This window comes from Spermophilus citellus (genome assembly GCF_964194105.1).
Source record: "Spermophilus citellus genome assembly, chromosome: 11".
NCBI classification, from domain to species: Eukaryota; Metazoa; Chordata; class Mammalia; order Rodentia; family Sciuridae; genus Spermophilus; species Spermophilus citellus.
In genome coordinates, this window is record NC_138192.1 from 108,987,917 (window position 1) to 109,009,114 (window position 21,198).

The window sequence follows — 21,198 nt, forward strand, 5'->3', positions numbered from 1 at the left end:
CTTATATCAAAGAAGACATTTGGCATTTGTTTTTTAGGGATTGGCTAGCTTCACTTAGCATAATCTGCTCTAATGCCATCCATTTCCCTCCAAATAATATAATTTCGTCATTTTTTAATGCAGAGTAATACTCCATTGTGTATAAATGCCACATTTTTTTTTTATCCATTCGTCTATTGAAGGGCATCTAGGTTGCTTCCACAGTCTTGCTATTGTGAATTTTACTGCTATGAACATCGATGTAGCAGTGTCCCTGTAGCATGCTGTTTTTAGGTCTTTAGGGAATAGACCGAGAAGGGGAATAGCTGGATCAAATGGTGGTTCCATTCCCAGCTTTCCAAGAAATCTCCATACTGCTTTCCAAATTGGTTGCACCAATTTGCAGTCCCACCAACAATGTACAAGTGTACCCTTTTCCCCACATCCTTGCCAGCACTTGTTGTTGTTTGACTTCATAATGGCTGCCAATCTTACTGGAGTGAGATGATATCTTACGGTGGTTTTGATTTGCATTTCTCTGACTGCTAGCGATGGTGAGCATTTTTTCATGTACTTGTTGATTGATTGTATGTCCTCCTCTGAGAAGTGTCTGTTTAGGTCCTTGGCCCATTTGTTGATTGGGTTATTTGTTATCTTATTGTCTAATTTTTTGAGTTCTTTATATACTCTGGATATTAGGGCTCTATCTGAAGTGTGAGGAGTAAAGATTTGTTCCCATGATGTAGGCTCCCTATTTACCTCTCTTATTGTTTCTTTTGCTGAGAAAAAACTTTTTAGTTTGAGCAAGTCCCATTTGTTGATTCTAGATATTAACTCTTGTGCTATGGGTGTCCTATTGAGGAATTTGGAGCCCGACCCCACAGTATGTAGGTCGTAGCCAACTTTTTCTTCTATCAGATGCCTTGTCTCTGGTTTGATATCAAGCTCCTTGATCCATTTTGAGTTAACTTTTGTGCATGGCGAGAGAAAGGGATTCAGTTTCATTTTGTTGCATATGGATTTCCAGTTTTCCCAGCACCATTTGTTGAAGATGCTATCCTTCCTCCATTGCATGCTTTTAGCCCCTTTATCAAATATAAGAAAGTTGTAGTTTTGTGGGTTGGTTTCTGTGTCCTCTATTCTGTACCATTGGTCCACCCGCCTGTTTTGGTACCAATACCATGCTGTTTTTGTTACTATTGCTCTGTAGTATAGTTTGAAGTCTGGTATCGCTATACCACCTGATTCACACTTCCTGCTTAGCATTGTTTTTGCTATTCTGGGTCTTTTATTTTTCCATATGAATTTCATGATTGCTTTCTCTATTTCTACAAGAAATGCCATTGGGATTTTGATTGGCATTGCATTAAACCTATAGAGAACTTTTGGTAATATCGCCATTTTGATGATGTTAGTTCTGCCTATCCATGAACAGGGTATATTTTTCCATCTTCTAAGATCTTCTTCAATTTCTCTCCTTAGGGTTCTGTAGTTTTCATTGTATAAGTCTTTTACCTCTTTGGTTAGGTTGATTCCCAAGTATTTTATTATTTTTGAGGATATTGTGAATGGAGTGGTTTTCCTCATTTCCATTTCAGAGGGTTTGTCGCTGATATACAGGAATGCCTTTGATTTATGCATGTTGATTTTATATCCTGCCACTTTGCTGAATTCATTTATTAGCTCTAATAGTTTCTTTGTAGACCCTTTTGGGTCTGCTAGGTATAGAATCATGTCATCTGCAAATAGTGATAATTTAAGTTCTTCTTTTCCTATTTTTATGCCTTTAATTTCTTTCATCTGTCTAATTGCTCTGGCCAGTGTTTCGAGAACTATGTTGAACAGAAGTGGTGAGAGAGGGCATCCCTGTCTTGTTCCAGATTTTAGAGGGAATGCCTTCAATTTTTCTCCATTCAGAATGATGCTAGCCTGGGGCTTAGCGTAGATTGCTTTTACAATGTTGAGGTAAGTTCCTGTTATCCCTATTTTTTCGAGAGTTTTGAACAAAAAGGGATGCTGTACTTTGTCGAATGCTTTTTCCGCATCTATCGAGATGATCATATGGTTCTTATTTTTAAGTCTATTGATGTGGAGAATAACATTTATTGATTTCCGTATATTGAACCAGCCTTGCATCCCAGGGATGAATCCTACTTCATCATGGTGTACAATTTTTTTGATATGATTTTGTATCTGATTCGCCAGAATTTTATTGAGGATTTTTGCGTCTAGGTTCATTAGAGATATAGGTCTGTAGTTTTCTTTCTTTGAAGTGTCTTTGTCTGGTTTAGGAATCAGGGTGATGTTGGCCTTGTAGAATGAATTTGGAAGTTCTCCCTCTTTTTCTATTTCCTGAAATAGCTTGAAAAGTATTGGTATTAGTTCCTCTTTAAAGGTTTTGTAAAACTCTGCTGTATACCCATCCGGACCTGGGCTTTTCTAGTTGGTAATCTTTTGATGGTTTCTTCTATTTCCTCAATTGATATTGGTCTGTTTAGGTTGTCTATATCCTCCGTCTCAATCTGGGAAGATCATATGACTTAAGAAATTTATCGATGCCTTCACTATCTTCTATTTTATTAGAGTATAAGGATTCAAAATAATTTCTGATTATCTTCTGTATTTCTGAAGTGTCTGTTGTGATATTGCCTTTTTCATCCTGTATGCTAGTAATTTGAGTTCTCTCTCTTCTTCTCTTCGTTGGCATGGCTAAGGGTCTGTTGACCTTATTTATTTTTTCAAAGAACCAACTTTTAGTTTTATCAATTTTTTCAATTGTTTCTTTTGTTTCGATTTCATTAATTTCAGCTCTGATTTTAATTATTTCTTGCCTTCTACTTCTTTTGCTGTTATTTTGCTCTTCTTTTTCTAGGATTTTGAGATGAAGTATGAGATCATTTATTTGTTGGTTTTTTCTTTTTTTAAGGAATGAACTCCATGCAATGAATTTTCCTCTTAGAACTGCTTTCAATGTGTCCCATAGATTCCAATATGTTGTGTCTGTGTTTTCATTTATCTCTAAGAATTTTTTAATTTCCTCCTTAATGTCTTCTATAACCCATTGATCATTCAGTAACCTATTGTTCATTCTCCAAGTGATGCATGATTTTTCCTTCCTTCTTTTATCGTTGATTTTCAGTTTCATTCCATTATGGTCAGATAAGATGCATGGTATTATCTCTACTCCTTTATATTGTCTAAGAGTTGCCCTGTGACATGATATATGATCTATTTTTGAGAAGGATCCATGTGCTGCTGAGAAAAAAGTGTAACTGCTTGATGTTGGGTGGTATATTCTATATATGTCAATTAAGTCTAGGTTGTTAATTGTGTTATTGAGTTCTACAGTTTCCTTATTCAACTTTTGTTTGGAAGATCTGTCCAGTGGTGAGAGAGGTGTGTTGAAGTCTCCCATGATTATTGTATGGTGGTCTATTAGACTCTTGAACTTGAGAAGAGTTTGTTTGATGAACATAGCTGCACCATTGTTTGGGGCATATATATTTATGATTGTTATGTCTTGTTGGTGTATGGTTCCCTTGAGCGGTATGTAGTGTCCCTCTTTATCCCTTTTGATTAACTTTGGCTTGAAATCTATTTTATTTGATATGAATATGGACACTCCTGCTTGTTTCCGAAGTCCATATGAGTGATATGATTTTTCCCAACCTTTCACCTTCAGTCTATGTATGTCTTTTCCTATCAAATGCGTCTCCTGTAGGCAGCATATTGTTGGGTCATGTTTTGTGATCCATTCTACTAGCCTGTGTCTCTTAATTGGTGAGTTTAAGCCATTAACATTTAGGGTTATTATTGAGATATGGGTTATTCTTCCAGCCATATTTGTTTATTTATGTTACTGAATATGGTTTGTTTTCCTCTTTGATTATTTTCCCCCCTTTACTGTCCTACCTTCCACTGTTGGTTTTCATTGTTATTTTTCATTTCCTCTTCCTGTAATGTTTTGCTGAGGATTTTTTGGAGAGATGGTTTTCTAGCTACAAATTCTTTTAACTTTTGTTTATCGTGGAAGGTTTTAATTTCATCTTCCATCTTGAAGCTTAATTTTGCTGGATACACAATTCTTGGTTGGAACCCATTTTCTTTCAGTGTTTGAAATATGTTATTCTAGGATCTTCTAGCTTTCAAAGTCTGAGTTGAGTGATCAGCTGTTATCCTGATTGGTTTACCCCTAAATGTAATCTGCTTCCTTTCTCTTGTAGCTTTTAAAATTCTCTCCTTATTCTGTATGTTGGGCATCTTCATTATAATGTGTCTAGGTGTGGATCTCTTATGATTTTGCACATTCGGCGTCCTGTAGGCTTCTGTCTCGTTCTTCAAGTCTGGGAAGTTTTCTCGAATTATTTCATTGAATAGATTGCTCATTCCTTTGGTTTGGAGCTCTGTGCCTTCCTATATCCCAATGACTCTTAAGTTTGGTCTTTTAATGTTATCCCATATTTCTTGGATGTTCTGCTCATGGTTTCTTAACAGTCTTGCTGAGCTGTCTATGTTCTTTTCAAGTTGAAATACTTTGTCTTCATTGTCTGATGTTCTATCTTCTAAGTGTTCTACTCTGCTGGTAGTATTCTCAATTGAGTTTTTAAGTTGGTTTATTGCTTCCTGCCTTTCTAGGATTTCTGTTTGTTTTTTATAACCTCTATCTCCCTGTATAGTTGATCTTTTGCTTCCTGGATTTGTTTATGTATTTCATTGTTGAAGAGATCTTTCATTGTCTGATTTTGCTGTCTAATGTCTTCCTTGAGACTCCAGATCATCTGAAGCATGTATCTTCTGAATTCTTTATCTGACATTCCATCTGCTGCAGAAATTACCTCTTCTAACGTTGAGTTGACCTGCATTGCTTGTGGTCCTTTCTTTCCTTGTCTCTTCATACTGTTCGCGTTTCTTTCTGCTTACTGAGACTGTTGTGTTATTGAATTTTCCCCCTATAGATTTGTATTACTCTTGTATAGTTGCAAAGTCTCCCGCGCAGGCGCGGGCAGGGGCTCTGCTCCTCCTCTAATTGGGGCACTGTGCCTACCACATCGGTAGGCCGCTGGGCCTGTTCTGCTGGTTGGTAGCAGGTGCACCTACCTTGCAGGCGCGTGGGGCGGCTCTGCCACTCCCAGGTTGCTGGGCCTGACCTGCTGGTGAGTTGCAGGTCCGGCTACCTTGCAGGCGCGGGCGGAGGGCACACACCTATTTGTATTTAGACAGTTAGGCGAAATGGAGGACGTAATGCTTGGGATGAAAGTTGGGGGGAAGGGGAAGGTAGGTGCTCTTGAAAAGAAAGAAGGAGAGGGAGATAGATAGCATAGAGGAGAATGGAAAGAGCAGTAAAACTTGGAAGGGGAGAGAGAGAGGGAAAAGGGAGAGAAAAAATTAAAATGAAATAGGAAATAAAATTCGGTCTTAGAGATCCATTTTCTTCTCTTCCCATAGGCAAAGCTGTGCCCTCCGGGCTGAGTTTTGCCCTCAATGTGTCAACAGCAATCCCTGTAAGGCGGTTCCTGGGAGTCTCTCAATCCTGTTGGTCCAGAGCCGTTTCACTTCTACGGCCCCTCCTCCCCTTCCTCCTGCCAGCCAGCCAGGTCCTGCTCACCGGAGGCAGTTCCCCAAGGATTTGGTTACACTTTCAGCCCCACGGAGTGCTCTATTTTCCTAACTACTGAGCACTCTCGCTGTCATTCATCTAAGACCCAGTGCTGTGGAGCTGTGGTCTGGGAGTCAATTGTTTAATTTTTCCGGACCCCTTTGGTGGGCACACCTTCGGAATCTGGCAGCTAAGACCACTGGTGTCGCTGCTGGTGGTAATAGGAGTTGGGGGTCGAGGATCCCCTCTACTTCCCTCAGCCCCTACAGTCACAACCACTCTGCTGGCGGTAGGAGGAGTTGGGGGTTTGGAGTGTCCTCTGTTTCCCTCCGCCCCTACCGTCACACCCTCTCAGTTCGCGGTTGGGGGAGTTGGGGGTGGGGAGTCTTCTCTGCTTCCCTCTGCCCCAACAGTCACGCCCACGTCACTGGCAGTAGGGGGAGTTGGGGGTCGAGAGTCCTTTGGCCCTTATGGTCACGCCCACGGAGAGATTTTGAAGTTTCCTGGTTGTTTGTATCTGGTGTGGGTGGGAGTCACACACCTGCTAAAGTAGATTCCGCTGGGAAGGAATCTCTTTGGCCGAACTTTGGTGACTTCCCCTCTCTGCTATGGCGGGCCCCTGGCTCCTTGCTGGAGTATCCGAAGGGAGGGGTGGAACTGGCTTGTCTCTGGTCTGACAGAATCTCTGGTTTTAGTTCCCAGTTCGCTATTTCGTAAAGGGTTGGTTAAATTCCCTTCACGCTGTCTCGGGGGGGGGGGAGCCGTTTGCCGGGTGGGCGGGGCTGTTAGTAGAGCCGGGAGGGCACGGGCTGTCTTCTGGGCCAGGCGGGGACACTTCTCGCTGCACCGGGCCGCCGGGGGCTGCCTGTAGAGCCAGGCAGCTGCGGCCGAGTGGCTAAGATCCGCTTTCTGAAGCGGCTGGTGGCTGCGGGATTGTACCTCTGCACCCGCCGGGGGGCCGCCTGTAGAGCCGGGCAGCTGCGGCCGCGTGGCTACGCGCCTGGCAGGCATGGTGGCCATTCGCAGAGCGAGAGCAGGGCCTCCCCGGGACGGCGGGATGGCGGGTGCCGTCTGCGGGTTCGGGCGGGCCGCGCCGCTCTGGGCCGCCGGCCGCTTGCAGAAGCGGCTGGTGGCTGCGGGACTGGACCTCCTCGCCCGCCTGGCCGGCTAAGATCCACTTGTCTGGGACAAACTGACACTTCTAATAAACCTACCAATTCCCTGCAGGTCCCCTCTTAACGGAATTTTGCTAGAAGTTCCTCAGTAGGTAGACTGCCGCTGTTCCAATGGGTCTTTCTGATCCCGTTAATGTGGAGACATTGGAATCGCTGCTTCCTTGCCGGCGGCCATGTTGGATCTCCTTTCCTGACATTTTAAATTCACAAATAAATACTATTCTATGGATAATATTTTGACTTTTTGGATATCTCCTATATAGTTACATTCAATTAAATAAAACATTATGTAATAAAAAAGAGAACTTTTCACATTATAATGTAATTATAATACATTATAACATAATATAATTTTTTGCATATGATATATTTTTTGGCATTATGATATAATATAACTATAAAGATAAATATAATGGGAGTTCAAGAAAAAAACACCCACATCTCCCTTTAGTCCTTGGATCTATGCATATTCAACATACATACTTTTCATTGTATCATAAGTGAAATTTTATATATTACATTTTCCCATGATACAATCAATTTTTTCATGTTACTGCAACTACTTTCCTGTTTTATAGATTCATTTTCTTTCCCTCTCATTACTGTTCTGTCACCTCCCAGTTCCACTTAGATTGTAAGGTATGACCTTCTGTCCCTTTCTCTCTAGCTCATTTGAAAACAAAGTATAAAGTATAAGCCTTATTCTAGTCTTGCTTGTTTAAAAAGTTACCACCAAGCAAACATGTGTGCACATATGTGTGCAGGTGTGCACACACACACATGAACAATGTTTACAAAAATGTAAGATTGGTAATTAGAATTTTAAGTTATGTTACAAAAGTGCAGAGAGCTGCCATTTGGGATCTTGGTTGTATCTTCTCACATGCTCTCCTTGTGACACCAACATAACAATTTCAGACCCAGCCACAGAGCCAATGGGCACTATCCAGTATTGCTGATATGCAGAAAGAAAAATTAGGCTTAAAGGAATGAGGGCATCCAAAAGATTCTGAGCTTGGGAATATTAAAGTGAGTTATTTCAGAATGGATTTGAGTTTTGTTATGATTTCAGTGGTGAAAGAAGTATACTTAAATATTCCTGCATTCAGCATATTTGACATGGGGAGTGTAAGATATTGATGAAATTGGTCCTGTATTATTTTCACATTTCTAACAAGTTCTATTATTGAATAAAATCTTTTATTGATCAATAAAATCTTTTATTGATCCATATTACCTAATTAGCTACCTCGAGTAATTTCACAATTAAAACCAAAGTAATGTTCACTTCATAACCTACATGTTTGATGTAGGTGGTGATAATCATAGTTACTGATTTTTTAAATTGAATCTTGTCTGTATATAGATAAATATCCTGTATAGATACATCACGCATCAGATTCCTTTAAGTCCTCTGAAGCAACAGCCAGTAGACAGCTTCTTTTTCCGATTATCTTATAAATCTTTTGTCAGCTAATGGGGTGGAGCCTCATTTGTTTCAATTATTCTCATTAGAATAGGTAATTTTGAGTTGGTGCAAATTTTATTCCAGAATTTTTACCCACTAAAACAAGAATTGGCAAACTATAGTCTGTTATTTGAATCTGGCCCACCACCTATTTTTATATGCCCTGTGAACTAAGAATGGTTTTCACATTTTTAAATGTTTGAATAAAAATCAGAAGAAGCAGGGCTGAAGATGTAGCTCAGTGGTAGAGCACTTGCCCAACAGCATGAGCCCCTGGGTTTCATCCCCAGCACTACAAAAAAAAAAAAAAAAAAAAAAAAGTAAAATAAACAAATTAATCAAAATCAAAAGAAGAACCTAGGTTAATATAACATTGAGGTAATACTTGTTATATGTACTTTTGATATGACTTTTTTATGAATGCTGCTTTACCTCTATGGTTTTCTTTCCTAAAGCATTACCCCATTTCAATTATAATAAAACCAGTATAATGTCTGGGGAATAAGTATCGGGATATATGAGAATTCCCTGTACCATCTCCCATAATTTGCAATTTTTCTGTAAAGCAAAAACTGTTCTAAAATTAAAAAAAAATTTAAGTTAAAAGTATATTTTATAGATGTGAAAATTGTATGAAATCAAAATTTCAGTGTTCCTAAAATGTTTTATATGAATACACATTAATTTGCTTACTTATTGTCTATAACTGCTTTCATGTGGCCTGGTAGAGTTGAGAAGTCATGACAGAACATTGTTTTCACGGCTGGTTGGTCCATTATGTTTTGCAGTGATGTGGTTTTAAGCCAATATTTTTTCAGTGCTGCTGCATGCATCGCTGTACATTTTTGCTTTACTTTTACTTTTTAAAACATTACCAGTGCAAACCCATTAGGTCAATCTGAGGAGGAAAACAGAATTAATATTTTGCTTCTAAGACACAGTGTAATACAGATGCTTTTGTTATCAAATCAACTAAAAAAGTCTTGTTATTCAATGATACTATAGTTGTGCTAATAGAATGTAATATATGTTACACTAGACTAAGTACAATGTTCCCAACTCATAGTGTAGCACTGAGTCAGAAAAATTTGATGATTTAAGATGGGATATTGAATTGCAAAATTTCTTTAATAAATGAGGTAAGCCAATCAAGGAAGGACATTTACCAAAGACAAACTATTTAAATCATGTTTGATTATAGCAGCTAAAGAAAAGTATCCCGAGAAAGGAGCTAGTTTAAGACTACTTATCTTTTGGAGAGAATAGTTGCTTAGAGTTGAATATGTTGTAACAATATTAATAGTCAATTAGAAAGCAAAGCAAATGATGTTAAGGGATTTTCCTGGGCTTTTGATGAGTTAACAGATGTTACTGATATTGGTTAGAGGTTTATTTAAGGAGTCAATGCTGAGTTTGGTGTTACTAAAGGATTTGCCTTTATGAATTGTCTCTGTGTGAACTTTTCCAAATAAGTTGAGAAAAAACACTAATTTACTTCAATCTGAAGTAGAAGCTCCTAATATGTGTTATAAGTGATGGTGTTAATAACTTCTGTGGAGTAGAAAGAAAGTTCTACTTGCTTAACCTCTTTTCTGAAACAAATTAGCTGGACAAATTTAAAGCTTGGGAAAATGTAAAGTGTTATTTGTTGTACGATTTATTGGCAAGTACTTTGTGGAAAGTATTTGAATCTATCATGTCATTGAAGCAATAATGTTAATAGACAATTTTGTTCACTCTTGTGGACTTAACTATGGTTAAATTTTTGTCTGAAATAGAAGTTGAATATTTTGACTTCCCTGCCATGTCTTAGTCCTGGTAACATTTTACATTGATTTATCTGAGCTCAGGGTTAAAATGTTGAAAGTACATGAATTGCTTTTTCAAGGTATCTGACACATGTACCCCTCAGAACAAAGGTGGAGAAAGAAAGAAAGAAAAAAAGGATAATGCAAAAAAAGTTCAATTTTAACTATCTAACAAGAGATTCTTGAGTTTTGGTACTTTTTTTTTTTTTTTTTTTAAGAAAAGGCTTTTTAGTAATGACAAGTGACTCCCATGTAAGTTTCAAGAAAATTGTGGACATTGTTAAAGTCTTTCCTAGATCTCAGTAGTTATCTCTGAAAATGCATTTTATTTAATTGTAAAATTAGTCCTTTTTTGCTCTATCTTGGAAGTTGAGGACTAGGGATGTGCATAAGGAAGGCAGAAAGAGGAACGTGATATGCCATATCAATCTGAAGTAGAGGTTTGAAATTGGAGGGTAGTTATTTGTTTTCTGTCTTTGATGTTGACAAGACACAGATTTATGTATTTAACCAAATTCCAGATCCATTTCTCTCAATTAATTTGCTCATTAAACACAAGTACTTGTTGAGAAAGAAGTACTATTCATGTTAGAAATCTATGGTCTAATAGGAATGGAAGGTTATTAGAATGAGCTGGAAAAAGTAAGAGGAGTTGAATAGTAAATCCAGGAGTAACTATGTAGGTCAGCCATTCTTGAAGGTAGAGAAGTCAAATATCACAAAGATAGATCAGTCTTACCGTCTTGGCAAACATGAAAAATCAATCCCAGCTCTATATGAATACACATTCCTAATGAACACTTTGGACTTTCTGTGGGTTCTCTCATTTTTAGACAAAAGCATTTACAGCATTTGGTAATTCTATTATGAAAAAACCATGAGAATTTATTAAAAACCATTGAATCTAGAAGTACACCAATATGACCAGGAATGATATAAGAGTATAGTTTGGCTTGTAGTTCCAGAGGTTTAGTCCATGGTTGGCCAAGCCCATTGTTCTGGGCCCAGAGTGAGGCAGAACATCATGGTGGAAAGTTCTGGGGGATGAGCACTGCTCCATTCATGGCATCAGGAAGCAGAGGAAAAGAAAGCATGAGGGGAAAGGGCTCATGATGAATCCTTCTAGGGAAGGCTCCTGGTGACTCACCTCCTCCAGTCATGTCCCACCTGTCCACAGCTACCACCCAGTCAGTCCATTCAAACTAGGATGGACTAAATAGGCTACAGTTCTCACAATCTAATCATTTCACCTTTGAACATTCCTGACGTAACACAGGAGCTTTGGGGGGACACCTCAGATCCTAACCATAACACTAGGAGACTATCTTGTGTTTAATTTAAAATGTGGTCCATGTTTCTCATATTTATAGTTAAACTAAACAATTCATTAAAAACTTCATGAGTTTGAAAAAAGGTATTTCAAGAGAATTATAGATTCACATGCAACATAAGAAAGCATATAGAGGTACCGAATTCATTTCACCTAGTTTCTCTCCGTGGTCACATCTTTCATAAGTGTAGTACAATATCTTATTCAGGAAATTGATATTGATAGGACTTACCTACCTAATTCAGATTCCAAAGGCTATACATGCATGTGTGTGCATGTGTGTGTTTAACTCTATGTAGTTTTATCACACGTGTAGTTGCATGTGATGGCCCATCTTGGTTCCAATACAGAGGCATTCCAGCACAGGAATGTCTTCTACTATCTTTTTATAGCCATAAACACTTCCTTTCCCTCTCCCTTCCAACACATGGCAACTGCTGATTTATTCTCCATCTCTTTTTTTTTTAAAAAGAGAGATTAATATTTATTTATTATTATTATTTTTTAGTTTTCAGCGGACACAACATCTTCGTTTGTATGTGGTGCTGAGGATCGAACCCGGGCCGCACGCTTGCCAGGCGAGTGCGCTACCGCTTGAGCCACATCCCAGCCTCCTTATTCTCCATCTCTATAACCATTATATGACTCTTAGAAAATAATCATGCTTCATCTCTAACTGGTAATTGGAGCTCTACAAATATCTACAATAAATTCACATGTAGTTAAAATGAAAGAGAAAGGAATGAGTAATAGGTTGAAAGGGTGACAGCTCAATGTGATCTCATATCTAATGTTGTCATTTAAGTCTTTCTGAGACACACTATAGATATTTATTTTTAACTAGTTTTCAATTGATTTCTTGCATGAACAAGGCATTGGAATTTTTTTAAACAGCCAAATGTATAAAAAATGTCATTTTGTGAAAGGATTAAAGAATTGGGAGCCCTGATATTTATAATATCTGTATGTGTGCATGTTTGTCTGTGTATTTGTGAACAAATTTATGCTGTGTATTTCATCTGTTTGCTTGTTTTATGTTGAATTAAAAAGAAGGAAAAATGGAAATACTTTCATAGTGCTTTAGTTAAAGATGGATGATTCAATAATATCCCCAAAGTTCTCAGTTTATTAGAACATATTCTTTTTCTCTATTTTAATCCAATATTACAGACAACAAATTCAGAATAGTTAAAAACTTATTTTCATTTTCAAATTCCTTTTGTTTGGCTATCCCCAAAGGAATCACAATCTTGACAGTGATATTAGCATTTAGGAAAGTAAAATCAAAATAATCCTAAGTCTATATGAATTCTTGAGGTCCAAATGAAAGCGTGGAGTAGAGAGTTAATAAAACTGATTTATGATTTGGCCCATCAATCCTATTACGTATGAAAACCCCTGAATTCCATGCCAAATTTCTTATTATAGACCACTTTACCTTTCTCATGGACTATGGAAAATAGTATGTCTAACAATATTACTTAGAGCTCTTCAGAGAAACAGAACCAGTAGGAGATTAAATATGTGTGTGTGTCTGTGTGTTTGTGTGTGTGTGTGTGTGTGTGTATATATATATATATATATATACACAATAATTATCCCATATAATATCTATTATATGTGTCAGTCATTTCCTCATAATATATGTAATATATAATATAGATTATGTATAATATATATTGTATAATATATAATTTATATTACATAATATGTTACATATATTATGAGGGAGTGACTGACACATTATGAAGGCTAAGTAGTACCAGGATCTGCTATCTGTAAACTCAGGATATTGTCTATCTTGGTGTAAGTGTACTTGGAATGAAAGTGCATTCTCCATTGCTGTGTGTTCTGTAAGTGTTTGTTAAATCCTGTTGGTTGTTAGAACCTATTGGTTGACAGCCTTGCTGAGTTCTGTATCCTTGCTGGTTATCTAAGTTGTTCTATTAACAGTTGAGAGAGGGCTGTTGAAGCTGTAATAGTGGATTTAGCTCTTTTTCAGTTCCATCAGTTTTTGCTTCACCTATTTTGTAGCTTTGTGATACATACAGATTTAGTATAGCTACATCTTCCTGGTGGAGCGACCCCTTTATTATTACATAATGTTCCTCTTGGTCTCTGGTAATTTTGTTTGCTCTGAAGTCTGTCTTATCTGGTATTAAAATAGCTGTTGAAATGGGGGTGCCACATTGTTACTGCTCAGTATACATGGAAGTTTAGGTCCCCAGGCAGCACTCACTGGTACCAGATGGGTGGGGGAATGAGTTCTGCAAGGTGGCAGGGGTGCCTCCTTGCAGCCTTGCTGGGGTGGAAATCTAGGCTTCCTGCTTGGCCTTTGCCAGTGTGCGTTGTGTATAGGACTATAGTTTTTTTTGTGTGTGGTATTTGGCTTGGGTCAACTATTAATGTGCATGATTTTCTGTGCAGTCAGGCTGCCTTTCCTTCCTTTCTGTAGAGAACAGGCTTCCCTTGAGGCTGATTTTTCTGTACCTGTTACTGTTCAGAGTTTCCAACTACTTCAACTCTTAACTTAGTGATATATGAGTTTAAAAAAAAAAAACCAACCCAGGGAGCCTACTCCTGGGTCCTTCTTCAGGATCCGAGTTCCCCACCTGGTCTGCTTTCTCCTCTCTCCTTTCAGAATTATCTTGATGTTCATTTTGTATTGAATACCAAGGGCATTTTTCATTACACTTTCTGGGAAGAATAGGGGAAATATGTCTACTCCATGGTGCCAGAAGTGGAAGTTCAGAATGCTTCCTTTTAAATCCATCTAATTTATGGATTCATGTTTGCTTGAAAATGGAATAAACATTATAATTATGATGATTTTCATATTCTGACATTAACAATTGGTATCTCTAATGACAACTTTAGAGATTTCCAATGACATACACATTATCAAATTAGGGCTTCTTTTAGCCATTAAATGTGTGATGTTGGAACTCAGTGTTTTTTATGTCAAATCATAAATGATCATTATCCAGGACTGCTTTTCTAAATGTTGTGTTTTGTTTTGGATGCAATTGTTGCTTTTGTATTAATAGACATTGACTTGGAAAACTTCTTTTGTGTTTTAAGTACATTATCATTTTCATGTCACTCCATAGTAAGGAACACTGGTAACAAAGGAAGAAGAGAATACAATACCGAGGACATGAAGTATATTTGTGCTCTCAGTAGAAATGACTAAAGATGAATGTAATAGACTATGAATTAGACAATTCTAATCAAACTTACTACTGACTAAGCTATGACATTTTTCAGAACAAAGTATCATTAGAAGCTGTATACTACAAAATGTTTATATTACTGAAATGCTTACCCCCACCAGAAAAGGCTGCATCTGCCCAAAGAGAAACAAAAATGAATACGTTCAAGTAAAAATGGTACAAGGGGTGATCTGACAGGTTCATGTTTGATAAATAAAGTCACATTTCTCTGAATCAAATTTATAGTTCTGAAACTTGGTTAGGGCTTACCCAGTATTTCTAGCATTTAAGGAAAAGACATAATTATTCAACTGGATAAAAGGCAGAAAAACAAAACAAAAACCCAACTTGAATGCTTGAATGGTGCCCGACTACTCCTCAAGAACAAATGGTAAGGAGTCTTTTTTTTTTTCCTGTCATGCCCATTCAGATGACTCATCTGTTGTCATTTCATTCTCTCTTTTTGAAATCTGAGATTTCTGATTCACTTTTAGTGTAGTGACTTAGAACTATGTTGTATTATCCTGACAGCTAAAGACCCTGGTATGTATTTTCCCAAAATTAATTTTTCCTTATTCTCATCTTTCTGAAAACAATTAACATAAATGTAGATATTGAGCTATGAATATAATTCAGAACTAGATAATCCTCACACTAGATATCTGTTGACTGAGCTTCACTTTGTCTTATAATAGAAAATAACAAACTAATAATGTTCAGAAATAATGATAATTTGTTCATGCTCAGAATAATTTTTACCTTAGATTTTCTTTCTGTATTCTTCATTTTACCAGTATATCATTTTATGTATCATTTAAAATCATGATTATCAATAATTTCTATGTATACTTTGTATGGTCAATGACATGAGCATGTATCTCTGCTGTTCAGCTTATAATGTTTTATTGCACAATATCAAAAAGTTTGTTTCCTCACTTCCCTTAAAGAATAGTTCTAGAGAATGAGTATATTTGCAGCTGAAATGAAAGATTTGGGATTTGTAAATTATTATATTATTGGGAGTTGTTATTTAGGTAAATCTATTGGCTTTATAATCTCCTTTGATTCAAGAATCTTGAATTCCCCAGTAGACAGAGATGTAAAGCTTTGGATCCTATTATTATTAATAAATTTAGAGCAAAGACTACCAGCATAAAATTGTGGTTGTTTAAAAATATACTTATGAAATTTTAGATACGACCCATTAAGAGGTAGAGAATTATGAATTAGACAATTCTAATCAAATTGAATTGATTTCCCTCCTCTCAAATGAGCATTGATGAGTCACTTTTTTTTAAAAAAACTTGTTCTTTTTAGTTATACATGACAATAGAACATATTTTGACATATCACACATACATGGAGTATAACTTCCCATTTTTGTGGTGTACATGATATGGAGTTAGACTGGTCATTTATTTATACATGGACATAGGAATTTTATGTCTGATTCATTCTACTGTCTTTCCCATTCCCATCCTCTCTCTCTTCCCTCCATTCCACTCTGTCCAATTTGGTGAAACTCCTTCCCCTTTACCCGGCCCCCAACCTCCCAGCCTATTATGAGTCAGCATCCACATATCAGAGAGAACACTTAGCATGATAGTTTCCACTTGCATCCATTTACTGGCAAATGCCATAATTTCATTCTTCTTTATGGCTGAGTAATATTCCATGTGTATATATAACACATTTTCTTTACCCATTTGTCTGTTGAAGGGTACCTAGGTTGGTTCTATAGTTTAGCTATTGTAAACTGCTCTGCTGAAAACATTGATGTGGCTGCATCACTGTAGTATGCTGATTTTAAGTCCTTTGGGTATAAACCTAGGAGTGGAATAGCTGGGTCAAATGGTAGTTCCATTCCATGTTTTCTGTGGACTCTCCGTACTGCTTTCCAGAGTGGCTGCACCAGTTTGCAGTCCCACCGACAATGAGTTTACCTTTTCCACACATCCTCACCAACATTTATTGTTCCTTGTATTCTTCGTAATTGCCATTCTGACTGGAGTGAGGTAAAATCTTAGAGTAGTTTTGATTTGCATTTCTGTAATTGCTAGAGATTTCGAACATTTTTGCATGTATTTGTTGACTGATTATATATCTTCTTCTGTGGAGTGTTTGTTTAGTTTCTTGGCCCATTTATTGATTGGACTATTTATTTCTTTGGTATTCAGTCTTTGGAGTTCTTCATAAATCCTGGCGATTAATGCTCTATCTGAGGTACATGTGGTAAAGATTTTCCACCATCAGGTAGGTGCTCTCTTCACCATCTTGATCGTTTTCTTTGCTATGAAGAAGCTTTTTGATTTGATTCATCCCATTTATTGATTCTTGATTTGATCTCTTGTGCTTTAGGAGTCTTATTGAGGAATTTGGTTGCTAAGATGACATGATGGAGAGTTGGGCCTACATTGCCTTCTTTTATGTGAAGCGTCTCTGGTCTAAAGCCTAGGTCCTCGATCCACTCTGAGTTGAGTTTTGTGCAGGGTGAGAGAGAAAGGTTTAATTTCATTTTGTTACATAAGGATGTCCACTTTCCCCAGCACCATTTGTTAAGAGGCTATCCTTTCTCCAATGTAGGTTTCAGGCACCTTTGTCTAGTATGAGATAACTTGTCTCTGTGTCTTCTATTCTATTTCATTGGTCTTCATGTCTGTTTTTGAGTCAATACTATGCTGTTTTTGTTACTATAGCTCTGTAGTGTAATTTAAGTTCTGGTATTGTGATGCCTGCTGCTTCACTTTTCTCGCTAAGGATTGTTTTGGTTATTCCGGGCCTCTTATTTTTCCAAATGAATTTCATGATTGCTTTTTCTATTTCTATAAAGAATGTCATTGGAAACTTAACAGAAATTGCATTAAATCTGTATAGCACTTTTAGTAATATGGCCATTTTGACAATATTAATTATGCTTATCTAAAAACTTGAGATAACTTTCCATCCTCTAAGGTCTTCTTCAGTTTCTTTATTTAGGGTCCTGTAGTTTTCATTGTAGAGGTACTTCACTTTTTTATTAGATTGATTACTAAATATTTTATTTTTTGAGGCTATTATGAATGGAATAGTTTTTCTAACTTCTCTTTCAACTGATCCCATCACTGATGTATAGCAATGCAATTGATTTATTGGTGTTAATTTTATATCCTCCTACTTTGCTAAGTCCTAGAAGTTTTCTAGTGGATTTTTTTTGGGAGTCTTCTAAATATAGAATCATGTCATCAGCAAATAGGGATAGTTTGAGCTCTTCTTTTCCTATTCCTATCCCTTTAATTTCTTTCTCTAATTTCTGGCTAGAGTTTCCAGGACTATGTTGAATAGAAATGGTGGAAGAAGGCATCTCTGTCTTGTTCCTGTTTGGAGAGAATGCTTCCATTTTTTCTTCATTTAGAATGATGTTGGCCTTGGGTTTAGCATGTGTAGCTTTTACAATGTTGAGATATGTACCTACTATCCCTAGTTTTTTTCTAGTGTTTTGAACATGAATGGATGCTGAATTTGTCAAATGCTTTTTCTGCATCTATTGAGATAATCATGTGATTCTTGTCTTTAAGTCTATTGATGTGGTGAATTACATTTATTGACTTCCATTTGTTGAATCAATTTTGTATCCATGGGATGAAATCCACTTGATCATGGGGCACTATCTTTTTAATATGTTTTTGTATGCAATTTGCCAGTATTTTATTAGAAATTTTTACGTTTATGTTCATCAGGGACATTGGTTTGAAATTTTCTTTCCTTGATGTACCTTTGTCTGGTTTTGGTATTAGGGTGATACTAACTTCATAGAATGAGTTTGGAAGGGTTCCCTCCTTTTCTATTTCATAGAATAGAGGAGGAGAGGTGTTAGTTCTTCTTTGAAGGTCTGGTAGAACTCCACTGAGAATCTGTCTGGTCCTGGGCTTTTCTTTCTTGATAGGCTTTTAATGGTGTCTTCAATTTCATTGCTTAAATTTGATCTGGTTAAATTTTCCATGTTCTCTGGATTCAATTTGGTTGGGTCATATGTCTGTAGAAATTTGCCAAAATCTTCAAGATTTTCTATTTTATTAGAGTATAAATTTTCAAAATAGTTTCTGATTATCGCTTGTATTTCAGTAGTGTCTTTTGTGATTTTCTTTTCCATAATTTATTAATTTGCAAATTCTCACTCTATTTTTTAGCATGGCTAAGGATGTATCACTTTTATTTATTTTTTCAAAGAACCAAATTTTTGTTTTGTTGAGTTTTTGGATTATTTCCTTTGTTTCAATTTCATTGATTTCAGCTCTGATTTTAAATATTTCCTGTCTTCACTTGCATTTGGCATTAATTTGTTCTTCTTTTTCTGGGGCTTTGAGATGTTATGTTATTTATTTGTTAACTATTTATTCTTTTAATGAATGAGCTCAATGCAATGAACTTTTTTTCTCTTAGCACTGCCTTCATGATTTTGATATGTTGTGTTGCTATTCTCCTTTACCTCTAAGTATTTTTTAAAAAAATTAATTTCTGATTTCTTCTGGTATCCATTGGTCCATTGGTCATTCAAATAGTGTATTATTTATTCTCCAGATGTTAGAGTAGCTTCTGTTTTTTTTTTTTTAACATTGATTTCTAATTTCATTCCATTACAGTCTGAGAGAATACAAGGTATATTCTCTCTCTCTCTCTCTCTCTCTCTCTCTCTCTCTCTCTCTCTTTCTTTCTCTCTCTCTCTCTCTCTCTCTCTCTCTCTCTCTCTCTCTCTTCCTTTTTTTTGTATTTGGTAAGAGTTGCTTTGTGGCCTAAGATGATGACTCACTTTTAACATATAGAATGTGGTGCAACTAACCACAAGTAACATCTAAGAGTAGGTCATCAAAACATTGTGGTTTCTTCCTTGCCTTCTCTAGAACTAAATTCATGGGAAGAGACTCAACATTAAGGCGAAAGGATGACTGGAGGCCTTTTGGACTAACCCATTTAGTAGATAAATAATCCAGAGCCTAAAGCTGTTGAATGTTTTGTTCATATTTCACTTATAATTTTTTGGTAGAGCTAAATTTGGTCCTTAGTCCATTTCAATTTCTGACATATTGTGAAAAAAACAATATCAAGTCTTCAAGACTTTCCAAGAAATTTTCATTTATTATTTTTTATAGTTATTTTTTTGTTATATAATTATCTAATCATATTTAATCCATATTTTCTGCTATGACATTTTTTTTTCTTTAGGCCAATCAGGTAAAATCATCTTTAACTATTATACACTGATGGATTTTGAGTTTTGTCTCTGATAAAGAACTGCTCCAGGTAGCTTGATGTTAAAATTAACTTCCAATTATATTAGAAGATGGAATAATGAAAGCTTGTATCATGGCTTTTTTTAAAAAAAAAAAAAAGGTGATGGGAATGTTTGCATTTTGTTCATTTCCACAGCTGGATTCTGATGGCACCGTTACCATCGAGGAGCAGATCATCCTGGTTATGAAAGCGAAAGTGCAATGTGAGCTCAACATCACAGCCCAGCTCCAGGAGGGAGGTAAAGACCCTGACAGAACTGCATTCCTCTTGTGCCCCCATACAGTTTTAATTGAAGAAAAAATTTTTATTGTTGCATATTTTTTATACAGAATAGTGGATTTCATTGAGACATATTTATACAGGCACATAACATCATCTGATCAATTTCTTTCCCAGTACTTCCCCTTGTCTTCCTTCCTCCCTCCCCTAATCTCCTTCCCCTGCACTACTGGTCTATTTTCTCTCTTTCTTTTCTCTCAAATCACTTTAATATATTTATTTTTTTGCCTTTATACATGTACTTTTATTTTTTTGCATTACAATTCTTAATACCCATATATACCACACTTTTTGTATCTCTGTTTTAAAGTATGTTGACACCTAATTCAAGTCTTCATACATGTACTTTGTATAATGATGTCCATCACATTCCACCATCCTTGCTAATCCCCTGCCCCCTTCCTTTCCCTTCCACCCCTCTGCCCTATCTAGAATTCATCTATTTCTTCCATGTTCTCCCTCCCTACCCCACTATGAGTCAATCTCCTTATATCAGAGAAAACATTCAGCACATTTTTTTTTTGGATTGGCTAACTTCATTTAGCATTATCTTCTCCAATGCCATCCATTTACCTGTAAATACCATGATTTTGTTTTTATTTTTAATGCTGAGTAAAATTCCATTGTGTATATATGCCACATTTTTTTTATCCATTCATACTGAAGGACATCAAGGTTGTCTCCACAGTTTAGCTATTGTGAACTTCCTTTTAATAAATAATATAAGCAGTTTAGGATACTTTAATTATTTCCAAAGTATATGCTGTTGTCATATAGGATGTTGTTTTATGTTATTTTAATTTTTCTTCTTCCAGGAAATATCTTTTATTTATTTCTTTTTTGAATTTTTTTTACATGAAAATGTGCTCATTGTGCCTTCAGTTTTTGTCTGAAAATATCTTGAGTTGCAATCCTGAGCAATATTTTCTTCTGAATATGTAACCTTTGTTATTGAAAATTATTTATTTTTAGTCCGTGAGGATATTATTTCATTTTGCACCCTAACTTCCATTACTACTATTGACAGATCAGTTCTCAGTCTTTGTTGGCGATTGGCCTTTTCTCTCTGGCTCTTCTTAAGAG

General features: G+C 36.5%; 1 protein-coding gene across 1 annotated transcript in view; it reads left to right on the forward strand.

Moving 5' to 3' along the window:
• The window catches only part of PTH2R (parathyroid hormone 2 receptor), a 101,553-nt gene that overhangs the window by 12,066 nt on the left and 68,289 nt on the right, over positions 1 to 21,198 (forward strand). The window contains exon 2 of the mRNA XM_081260631.1: positions 19,972 to 20,074. Within this exon, the coding sequence (XP_081116757.1) occupies positions 19,972 to 20,074 (103 nt within the window). The remainder of the gene's footprint in view (positions 1 to 19,971; positions 20,075 to 21,198) is intronic.